Here is a 12,402-nt window from a genome sequence, read left to right as displayed (position 1 = left end):
AGTGTCACAGATATATAACTGCCAGGCCAGGCAGCAATTGCAAAATATCTTTATGGCTGAGAATGATGGGTCTTAGAGATAAAAGAATTTTTACCACAAAAAAAATCACCTTCATGAGCAGGTAAGAGGGTCTAAATAAAATTACCTATTGTAGACAAAAGGCTTTTGAACTAGAAATTCAAATCCAATACAAAAAGCATTACATGGTCTCAAGAGATACATTCAGGAAAATAAGAAAGATGTTTCAGAGCTGGTCTGTGACACACAGCACATGTCCAGCCTAGCGTGGAATGGCACAGATCCTGTAGGGGTGGGGCTGCAGAGTGCCCCCCATAACGGGCTCAGTGCTGATCTTGGTCACTCCCTCGGGGAGCTGGAAGGTGAACGCCCGCAGCAGGCTGGCAAAGAAAATGAAGAGCTCGGTCCTTGCTAAGTGCTCCCCCAAGCACACCCTGTGCCCTGCAGGGGAAGAGGGGAGGGACAGTGAGTAAATAGACCTCACCCCAACAGCAACTGTATTCATTCTCACACAGTGCAAAGGTATTTTTGCCGAGTCCAGAATTTCTGTAGGATTTAATGCAATCAATGACACAAAGCTTCATACATTCCTTCAAAGAATTTTATCTGCAGCTATAGATAGTCATGTAACCCTTCTGCTCCCTTCAATTACCTCAAAGGCTCATCTTCGTTTGACTGACAACTTTAAAGGAATTCATTCCATCATGTAAATGAAGAATAAGAGCCTGCTTTTCCTGGGAGGTATCATGTTCTAGTGTTGAATGCATAAAGAATCAAGAGAACTGCTTGAAAGTGCTTTCCATACATTAGTCTGGTATGAAATGAGTGCCCAAAATTGATAGCCACAGTCATTAGCAGAGAATTTCCTTCCAAAAATAGAGCAAGTTAGATATATATGTTTGTCAGGACACCTCTGATTTTCCATGTAATTATTTGTTCAGTAGAATATGTTACTGAAAATAATCATTTTGATTAAGCACTGTCTTCCACAAAAAAGTTTAGAATAGACAACTAATATGTTTTTAATAGACATCTTCATTCTACAGTCCCAATCCAAACTGTTGATGTTTGTGCTGTAACCCACTTACCTATTGAAAATGGCAAAAAGGCTTCTTGGGTCACAAAGTTTCCATCCTTATCCAAGAAGTGACCAGGGTTGAACTGCCGAGGTGTTTCCCACTTCTCTGGGTCATACAAAGATGAAGCAATATTTGGAAAAACTATGGTGCCCTGAAAGGAGAAAAGCATTAATTCTGTTCCTTGTTCACATTCAGACCATGACCCAAAGGCATCCAGCCCCCTTCTATTGAAGAAAGAAATGGCACAAACAAATTTCAGTCCACACCTTGCTCTACTGATGCAGGAAAAGTCTGTAGCAACTGAGAAACTGTGTCTGTACCTTTTTGAGGGGAAAGCCAAGCAAGGTTGTGTTCCTCACACACACCCTGGGCATGCCAACTGAAATGATGTTGCTGAAGCGTTGGATCTCATGAACCACAGCGTTTGTGTAGGGCAGCTCTCTCCGATCCTCGTAGCAGATTAACTTGGAGGGACCCAACACAGCATCCAGCTCCTTCTGCACTTTCTCTGTGGAAAATATTCACTGTTTCAGGTGGAAAAACATATCGAGCATTTTCAGTAATTTCATTTTCGAAGACATTTCCAACTTAGAACTATGAGAAGAACACCACAATTAATATAGAAAAGTAAATAACATTTTATGAAGAAAATTAAAGTAGCAGGATGTTCCAATAGCTTAAACATATGAAAACTCTGCTTCTGGGTCTGAAGTTGTTTGATCATAGATTAAGAAAAGACATTTGTTGCTCAAAAATTTAAAACTAAGGGTTGCCTTACTACCACAAATTCAAGAGATAAGAGTTTTATCTTTGGGTTTTCTTTTGCCTAGGTGCCTCAAACACCTTCAGCCAGCTAGAATATTAGACTCACAGCTCTCTGAAATTTGTGCCAGGTGAGTCTGAGCCTTAAAAGTCTAATTCCTGTTAAAATGACATGGCATCTGTTAAGTGAAGCAATACCAACTAGAACAAGGTCTATATGCCACTTTAAAAAATGGATCTACTGCTTGGCACCTGCCTTTTAATCAAGAACAGCATGTTTTAAATTTCTTATTTCATGGGAGTCTTGGGGGCATTACCAAAAATAAAACCTTTGATTTATAAACTTCAAGAGAGGCAGTACACACCTAATAAAAACACCTTAGATTTTTAATAAATGATCCTGTCTTTTTCCAGCCTTTTGAAGCAACACTAAGATGCAGGGAAGTCAATTGTGCATTGGTCAGTCTGTGCCCATTCACATCAAGCCTGCCCTGTGACTGCCAGTAGTCCTTCATTAAACTGACAAAAGAGATTCAAGCACCTTACAGAATTTAAAATACGTATTCAGAAATATTTTTAAGTAAATGTCCTTCTATCTTGCAGAAGCATTTGAGAATCCAGGTAGTTTGAAGTAATCAGTCACTGCATAATATAAACACACATTTCTATTCCCAGTTCAGTGATGAGGCAAAAGTCCAAACTTTTCCTTACAGTACAGAGTGAAACACTGTCACTGGATGTCAACATGGGAAAAGTATGCATGGGTTCAAAAAGAAGCCACCAATTAATTAAATGAGGACAGACATACTGATGTCAGCTCCTTATGGGAGCCCTGATGCAATGTATTACTCAAGAAGCCCAGGAAGGATCACTCTGCACATACTCTGCTTTCCCAAATATGTGCAATATTTAGCTAAATAAAATTATACAGGTGACTCAGTGCTTTCATAACCTTAATTAGAGTAAGTGATAACAAAACATGTGATAACATGAGATTAAGCAGAATTTCTTGTCTGACAGCTACAAGTTGACCAAATTTTTTTCATCTTCACCTCTTTCATCCATTTAAAATTCTCTTCTCCTCTGGGTAGTTGTACATATTCTGCAACCTAACTGTCAAATTTCTGTTATCCAGCATAAGACATCACTCTTCCTTTGGTTTTCATTCAGTGCTCTATGAAAGGAATTGTGGTTATTTAAAAACTAGACTTAAAACCAAACTTCTTAAATACACACAGATGTAACAGAAGAGCCATCTGTTTCCACTCCTGACTGGAATAATTTCTGTACAACAAACTCAAGTACATCACAGAGTTAATTTAATCCCTGGATCTACTGGTACTGCCTAGGGCAGACCTAAAAGTACAAAAAGGTACATGTGCCACAAGGCATTTATCAATATCTAGGAATAATCTCTGATCCATGAAAATGTTACTAATTGTTTTTTCTATTGCATGGAGATGGGCTTGTCTATTCACCTTGGATGTCTGGATTTGCCACCATGTAGAGCAGGCCCCAGTTCAAAGTAGTGCTTGATGTCTCTGATCCACCCAAGAAAAGGTCATTTATAGAATAAACCATGTTGTCTTCATTGAATGTTGATCTGGGTTCATCTTTGGACTGAAAATTATAATAAAAGTTAGAGGCTTATGCATGAAATTTAGAAAAAACAGAATAAGAATAAATGTGATTTTGTAACTGTTTGCAAGCTGCAGTGTCTTCTCCTTATAGGACAATACAGAAAGACAATACAAAAGACTGCTAAGGAATTTTAGACACCACAGATGGCTATCAACTCAAAATTAACATTTCACAAATAAACAAGCTGTGTTTATTCCACTCTTACTCATGAAGCTAAATCAAATTCTTTGGGGGAAAAAAAAAAAAAAGGATTATTGGTCTAATGTTCAAACAGTGGTTAATTTCATAAGTAAATCTTCCTTTAAAGATGTGTGTTATTCTTCATGTCTCAAGTCACAGTCCACCACTCAGTTGTTCTTCCAAGCAATACAGTGACCAGGCAGTGAACACTGGGGTGAGTAAAGTTCTTAACCTGTGGCATTCAGGTTTCTTCTACACAAGGGCACAATGACTCATGTACAGCTGCTCTGGGGTTTTACATTTTTCGATTAGGAATGTGAGGATTTGTATGTATACACTGAAATTATAAACAAACACGGTTCTGGTTTGGGGGAATTCATTGTCTGCATTTAGGGAGGTTTTGCTCAGGGGTGTTGAACCTTTCTCTAGCCAGTGCAGCAATCAAAAAGAAGGAAAGATGCTTCTCCCTGCTGTAATATCATCTAATTTTTTTTTTTTTTTTATTGCCCCTGTTCATCTATTACAGTTCATTTTTTTTAATAAACAAACTTGGATTATTTCCACCAGCAGAGTCCCAGAACAGCTCACTGAAACAATTTCTGGTATACTGATGTTCAAGTCTCATAAATCCTAGAATGCAATGAAAGGCTTTAGAAACAGTCAAATGCTTTGGAAGGCCAGGTGTGTAGCTGTGCTGGTATAAAAAAGAAATTAAAACAAAAGGATCCAAGGAGCTAGAAGCCATTTAGGCTGACATCCATACCAGACATAAGAATATAGCAGCTGGTGTGGGAACAGATCAATACATAATTATCAGGGAGAGGTAGGTGAGTGCTGCAGCCCAACAGGTTGTGGCTGCCTCTGTTGCTGCTACCAGCACATGGCAGTGGTGAAAGGGACATGGTGTCCCTGCAGGACAGCACTGCCACCAGGAACAACAGTCACTGCCCACTTCCCCAAGTTCTGTTCTCCTGTCACCAAACAGAACAGGAAGAGGAAAATATCCTGCCACAGTGGAGGAGAGGAGAAAGGAAAAGTGATTTAAGTGGAGGCAGAAGTCACAGAGGGAAGGGCAGCTGATAGTTCTGGGAGTCAGTACCTGAGAGATTTGTATAAAGTGATCCTGTTATGGTCTAGAAAAGGGAGAGATCTTGTGCACACTTCCTACAGCCCTTCACAGCCCTACCTCTACTATGCCTTCCAAAATGCCCTATTTGTCCCAGTTCCTTTGTCTGCTTGACACTGACTCTGGCACTCTCCTCTTTTCCAGTCTTGTCTGAAACACTGCTGAATCCTAGGCCATTAATCCAGCTGTCCTCTTGCAAATTCTCTTGGCAAACCTTTACCTGTGAAATATCGTAACCAGAGCATCCCACTCTATCTACCAAAGGCCTTCCCAGTTCTCTTGTTCACTTAATAATTCACAATTCTTTCCTGGAGACCTTCAAATGTTTTATGACTTGTGCCAATGAAAAAGAAAAATACAGTGTATTAACCTGCCCGTTAATGAAAGGATTGCAGGGTGCTGTGGCATATCAACAATCAGAAAGGATTTTGGAAGATACTGGTTATTGAATTCACATTATAATGTCTAGAAATGCAAGAGATTGTGATGATTCAGATGATTCAATGGTCCATGTTGACCTTTTCCCCCATGACTGTATGATTAGGCAGAAAAAACTTACTTTTTCAATGTGATCCAGGTAGAAGTCAATGAAATCCTGCAGCTCCTCTGCTGGCCCACGGTCTGTGTGCATTCGGATCTCTCTCCGTGTAAAGTTGCTCAGGACATCATAACAAGCCAATGCCTTCTGATGAGGGCCAGGGAGACGGCTCATCAGCCAGGGGAAGATTTCATAGAGCTGTGGGAGTGACACACAAGAGGTCTTGCAAAGTCTCTATCACAAGAAAATGCACTAGGAAGGCCTGCTACAAAGAGAGGTAATATTAATATTAGCTTGGGATTAGGGTCTCAATCAAAAATCCTGACAAAGACTGAGCTTGGGCTTTCAAGCTGTGAAAAGCAAATTATATAATTTCTAGTTTTGATGGTAATATTCAGAGTTCCACAGGCTTTCAGCTCAATCACAAGCCAAATTAGAATTACTGTAACTAGGATGAATGGTATTCATCCATGCAGTTTTTCATATCAATTGCTATGAACTGCACTCAGGCATTTTAAAAGTGAGCTCCTGCCCTCCAGTGGAGAATACCAGGAAGGAAGAAGTAAAAATTGGAAACTCCTCACTAGGATACTTGCCAAAGTAAGGACTGGACCTTGGTGGCTGCTTTACAGGCTGGGTAGCCCCCAAGGTACTCTACCAATTGACCTCTCAAGGTTCCTCAGTGAAATTTCAAATATCTGAAACTTAAAAAAACTAAGGAACAGCTACCTGGAAATTTTGAATACTCTCCTCTAGAAAGACAGACAGGGTTAGCTGACACTACTAGATTATTTTTTCTTCTGTTTTACCATTTGAGAAAATCTGGCCTAAGAAATAGCTGATTTCAACCTATTCTGATATCTAGAAAGTAAAGTTAATTCTGGTTCTCAGTCTACATTTATGCCTGGGTAATCTGTATGTTCTTGTTGTATCTACAAGATGCAACATCCTATTAATAGTTCTTTTTCTGCTCAAAATGTAATTCCAGTGTTTATTTAACAGCAGAATTTTTATCCTTTCTCAGCCTTCATTTTACTGAACTCTTCTTGTACTCTCTTATTCACACTAGAGAAAGCATGTTATTAGATGTTCACTGGAGTGTGCTTGAATTAGATAGACTATACTTGTGTCTTCTTGGGAAATCAGTTCTGATCCAATTATCAATTAATGATTGCCTTGTCACAAAAAAAAGTACTAGTCCAGTCCTTGGTAAATTCACTTAGAACTTCATATCTTTTTTTGTTAGATCCATCTCTGGTATTTTTTTTACTTGCAAAATGTGTTCAGAAGTCTTAAGACACAATTGTGGTCTGACTAATCACATAAAGTTGCCCAGATTACAGACATTCCTACTCCCAAATGTCTGCCCTGTCCAGCCACTATGGCACTCTAACTGTAAGTGGAATTTAGCTCTCTGTTCAAAACAGGAACTGTGTCCATCCACCTTCCTGAGCACATGCCAAAATTCCTCCTCCATTTATGGAGAAGCCCAATCCACAATGTCCCCCTGTTCAGTGCCTGACAGTATGAGATCCACATAAGAAATGGGGATGTAGATGCAGCAATATCCAGTTTTTTTGCATATACTGTGTACTCATTGCACCTGGGAGGTGGGGAGGTGGTGGCCATCCCTCTGGAATGGTTTGAACCCGTTATTATTTCCTCAACAGTATCTTTTTCACTGGACTAAATCAAATCAAAGCCAGGATAGGAAGCAGAGAAGAAAAGGAGTTATGTTCTCTGTCCTAAAAGCAGGTGTCACCTGCCACCACTACACTCAACTTACAGGACCAAAGCTAAACTAAGAAAAAGGGAACCTGGCCATAACTCAGTGAGAAGAATGTTCCATGGGATGTGGGGAGACATCTGTATTCCAGGAATTGCTTATGTATTCTATATTCAAAAGTTACTCATAAGATGTATGGGACAACTTCAGCAGTGGAACCAGAACCAGAACTCCCAGGAAGTTTTTTATTACTTCTGTGCAAAGCAAGCCTCTAGTGCCAGATGGATTGTTAGCTCCCAGATTGTTTAATTTCCAATCTTGCAGTTATATTTGCTCTCTTAGCATTTCCTGCCTTCTGCTGCCTGTACCTGGAGCTGCTCCTCATTCAGGGTGAAGGAGCAGAATTTCTCTGGGAAGTCTTCAAGTCTGCGTCTTACAGAAGAAATGGAGATAAGTAGCCACAGGCAAAACCCTCTATATTAGACTCATTTCTCTCTCTGTTGACTGTATATAAAACAATGTCTAAACTTGGCACATGAGTCACCCTCTCAGACCTGACATTTAATATTTAGGAATCATGATGTTCAATGCAGGAACCTGTGGTGGCAGGGCTTGAGAAACCAAGTAACAAACATGACCCAGGAGCAGTCCATGAACCTGTGCCTTATTGCAAAGATTTAGGGGCAAACTACCACAGTACCCAAACACAGGAGAATGAGCACGAGTGCCTGAGGCTGGCACGTGGAGCTTCACCATCACACTTTGAGAGTGTTCACTGCCCAGCAAAACTGTGTGGGGCATCACTCACCCGTTCCAAAACTTTTGCCCGATAACTCTTGAATCTGCATTCTCACTCTCTGTCTTATTCAGAAAAATACTACAGATCTTTCACTTACATGATGAATAAAGCTGCCCCCAAACTTGAAGAGATGTTCTGTAGCTTTAATCAGCTCATGAAAGGCCTCATCCTCTCTGGAGAAACGATGTCCATACACGACAGCACAAATTACATTTGAGACAGAATGGACGAGAGGGAAAGAAGGATCCACAGGTTTCCCTGCAGCCATAAAAGTAAATATCACTGTTAATGTCTCCTGCTTTAGTGAAATGTGAGAATCCTCTAAGTTACCCACAGGACTTTAAAGAAGGCATTGCTTTTCACAGAGAAGCAGCAATATTTTTGCAAAATTTGTAGTATTAAACTGATTCCTCACAACCACGTTGCAGTCCCATAAACCCAGGAATGTGTGGCACCCTAAAGAAATGCCAGATGTGTAAAATATTGCATCATATGATAGAGTACTTTTAGAGGTAAAAGGAAAAAAATTCTATGCAAAGTTGCTTTCTGGCAAAATCAAAGTATGTCTTAAGCATGGGAATGACTGAGAACACTATGGACAAAGGGAACCTGAGGGTAGAAGAGCAAGAAGAGAGACAGCTTTATTCAGCAAGGACACAGAGGCATGCAAGGCTACTGTGTTTTGTCTGACCTTGCTAGAGATGTACAACCTCCAGTAAGATAAAATGTTGTAAACTCCTTCCAAACAATTGTGTCTACGGCATAATAAATCATTTTAAAGCAGTTAGTTGAAACCTAATCCCAAGAAAACTATTTTGTGACAATGGAATATATGACCTATTTGTTTATGTATTAATGCAACTGCCCAATAGCCAAGGCATGATTCTGATTAGCATCTTATTGTTTTGGGCTTTTTTCCTTGCACACATGATCACATCTCAATCTCTCCTAGCTCTTAAGCCATGAGATTGGGCTCTATCTAATTATTTTTAATTTATACAACACTAGCCACAGCATGTCCTGACTAATTGTGCCTTTGCATAATAATCAGTATTGGGAAATCCAACTCACATGATCCTAACTGGGCTGGTCAGGGTAGAATCTTTTAATGAAGAGAAGATTCTAGTCAGTGCTTTATGGAATATGTGCAAATGGCAATATGAGGCTTAATTCATCAGCATTGATTTTGTCTCTTTATGCACTAGCTCCACAAAAGAGCCAAAAATGTGCCCTTGAGGCAAAGGCCAAGATCATCCTGGGCTGCATTAGGAAATGAATTGCTGGAAGGCCAAGGGAGGTGATCCTTCCCTCTGATCAGCACTGGCAAGACCCAGCTGAACTGCTGGGTCCAGCTCTGGACTCCCCAGTATGACAGACATCACTGTATTAGAACAAATTGAGCTAAGGGCCACAAGAACAATCAAGGAATTGAAACATCTGGCATAAGAGAGGCTGAGAGAGATGGACTATTTAGTCTGGAGAAGGGAAGACTTAGGGAGATATGTAAATATATATAAATATGTGGTGGAGGGGTATAAAGAACACAGACCCAGACTTTTCTCAGTGGTACCAAGTGGGGAAACGGGAAAAAAAATTTAAAATATTAAATTCTGCATAAACACAAGAAATGTTTTTGCTATAGTGCTCACTGAACAGTGGAACTGGTTATCCATAGAGCTGGTGAAGTCTCCATTGCTGCAGATATTTACAACTCAGCCCTAAGAAACCTGCTCAGATTGACCCCTCTTTGCGTAGGGGTTAGACTAGACCATTTTCAGAGATCCTTTTCCACTTAGGGTGTTCTATAATGTAAATAATAAATAAGCTCCAGTTTTTCCTCTCAGTTTTAATAGTTTTGTAAATAATTTTGAGCAAGAATAATCTCCTTGGAAACACAAGAGGGACTGGAGGCTTTTCATTTTCAGTCCATTCCACACAGACAGTGTAAGACCCTGCACACTCTCTTGTGGAACAAAAACTGCCCTCAGTTTCAGCACAGGACAGAGAAATTCTTACACTAAAGACATCAGACTAATGGCAAAAATGTATGGATACTTATTGCAGAATTACCTTTCATACTTGCAAAGAAGTCTACCAGGTAGTGGGCTTCTTCTTGGACTCGGTGCTCCAGACCTCTTTTCCCCAGACCAAGGTTGCGCAAAGTCCTCAGAGCAAACCTCCTCTGCTGCTTCCAGGTGTGACCAGTTGCCAACATAATTCCTGCATCCATTAAAGGAAGAGCTCTTTATCATGCTGATATTAAGCATAGACAAAGACTACATTAAAGGATTTACTAAGCAACAGAACATAATTAAAGTGTTGCATTGCCTGTGAACACAAAGGCACCAAGGAACAGCTGTGATCTGTAATCGTGTTAGCAGGGCTGAAACGGGCAAACTCCGGTGGGTAATGAGATTACTTGTAGGATTAAGTTTGATCCCAGACAATCAGATACATGAGGATATCTCAGCTGCTTCTCTAGAAGCTCTTTGCAGTGCTTGTCTACTATGCCTGAAACTCACCTGAATCTGGGTAATGATTCTCCTGAAGGAAAAAGGGGGAAAACCTCTGGCTGTCCACAGTCAGGGAGGAAAGTTCTGTCTGCAGGGCAGGAAAGTTCAGCATTTAGGCTTTGTGACAGGCTTTGGGAATTTCTGGTATGTTTGGTGGTGTGAAACCTACTGCAAGGTTGACACAGAAGCACACTGAACTTCTAGGTGCAGTGTGCCAGCTGGAAAACACTGACAAAAGGAAGGGAATGGGAATAAGATCCCACTGTCAAAGTCACCCTTCCATGGAAAATGTCATAGTGGGAGGCAGCTTGTCCAGGACAAGTAGTTGGATTTTTTTCCTCCATTTCTCTGTGGCACAATTTACCATTGCCTCATCTCATCACCTCTAAATCTGCCCCAGTGAGTATTCCATAGAAGATATTATGAATCCTTTTCTTCTTGCTAGTATTTTCCTCCTGCTACTCTCCAAAAGCTATTTCACCTCTCTGTACCTTACAGTTCACCTGACAGTCACTCCTCACAGAGAAGCCCTGCCTCTGTGCTGCCTCTGAAGGTGGTCACAAGCTATAGAAGATACTGCAATTTGTCAAGATGACACTTCTGTGCACTATTTATGCCAGGAAACTCTCACCTTTTCCTTTGGCCATTGCTCTGAATAAAGGTGACACCAGCCTCCCAGAAACATCTTCAGGGTGTGTGGTCATGCCATCCTTCACTGCTTGAAATCCATTCAGTATAACCACTGGGACCCGTCCAAACCATAAGGTGAATATGTTGCCATGAATTTTTGCCAGCTAGGGATGGGAGAGAAGCCAGGAAAGCACAAATGAAATCCCACACACTGCAAACAGATGATGAACCTGTTTTTGCACTGATTACAGGACCAGCCCTAAGGTGGAGTGATGTTCTGCATCTTTCCCACCAGACTGCAATTATCACTGAGAAAGCATGAATGTCTTTTCCACCATTCACTGTTGGAAACATCTGTGTATTCCCACTTCTCAGAGCTACATGCTTATGTCAAGAAACACTATGTACCTTTTATTGCTGTACATAAGGCAAGGCTCAGTTCACAATCATGGGATAAAGGGTATTTTTTATTAATTAATTTATTTCAAGAGAGTTTCTATAGTTTGTACCAGTAAAGTAGCACAAAAGAATACAGAACTGTCAGAGAAGTAATTAGCTTAGAGACTGGACTTTCCTGTTTTTGATCCCGTCAATACAAACAAGCTCATACACACAGGGTGCATGGTATTATCTAATTACTCCTCAAGCTAGAGAGTGCCAATGTTCAGAAAACTACAGATCCATGCTGTGAAAGTAATTTTTTAATAGCATCTTTTCCCTAACTCCAAATCTGATACATCATACCTAAATATATTTAATCCTAAATTATATCAATTTTCACATGAATTTGTCAGATTTAATGGAAAGGGGTGACAGAAAGATTTCAAGTTTCACACGAATTTCAGTAAAAATCAGTGTTAAAAGGGGATAGGTTTAAACACCAGAATGATCTTCACACATTCAGAAATTCCAATACCAGGTTTCTTAACTTGGCAAATTACATTACACTGCAGTATCTTTTTCTTATTTTAAGAACTAAACCAGCAGTTCTGATCCAAACCAAGCATGACACCACAGTGGCCCGTTAGCAGTTACAGCACTACCAACGTAGCTTTGGGAGAGGATGTTTTCACATAGCAAACAACATGAGAAAGGAGAAATCACAAAGACTTTTAGACAATTAGGAGTATCTGAAAAAAAGTACCTTCATGAGGAGATCACGATTAAACTGAAAGTTCAGCTGTATCAGTGTCCCAAGGACTGGGAGAGGGACTGGTCCAGGAGGAAACCGTCTCCGCACTCGCTGCAACTTTAAAAACTGCATGATCAGAAGAAATACAACTCCTGCTACAAGAACTTGACTTATGGTCAACATTTTAGCTTCTGCCTTTTCCAGCTTGCCTTTATTCAAAATTATCTGTTGAAGCTATTAAGGCTGGTTGCTAAACCA

The 12,402-nt window shown here is 40.3% G+C and overlaps 1 protein-coding gene across 1 annotated transcript; it reads right to left on the bottom strand.

Annotated features, from left to right (window-relative positions):
• Positions 1–12,402, bottom strand: LOC130256743 (cytochrome P450 2J4-like). Its single transcript, XM_056498676.1, has 9 exons — positions 12,157–12,402; positions 11,014–11,176; positions 9,940–10,089; positions 7,967–8,127; positions 5,366–5,542; positions 3,338–3,479; positions 1,418–1,605; positions 1,107–1,248; positions 1–459 (listed from the first exon to the last, which is right to left on the bottom strand). The coding sequence occupies exons 1-9, from the start codon at positions 12,325–12,327 to the stop codon at positions 281–283; spliced, it is 1,473 nt and encodes a 490-aa protein (XP_056354651.1). The 5' UTR covers positions 12,328–12,402; the 3' UTR covers positions 1–280.

Source organism: Oenanthe melanoleuca, chromosome 9 (genome assembly GCF_029582105.1).
Source record: "Oenanthe melanoleuca isolate GR-GAL-2019-014 chromosome 9, OMel1.0, whole genome shotgun sequence".
NCBI lineage: Eukaryota > Metazoa > Chordata > Aves > Passeriformes > Muscicapidae > Oenanthe > Oenanthe melanoleuca.
Note: the sequence above shows the minus strand (reverse complement) of the source record. Positions and strands in the feature narration are given on the sequence as shown.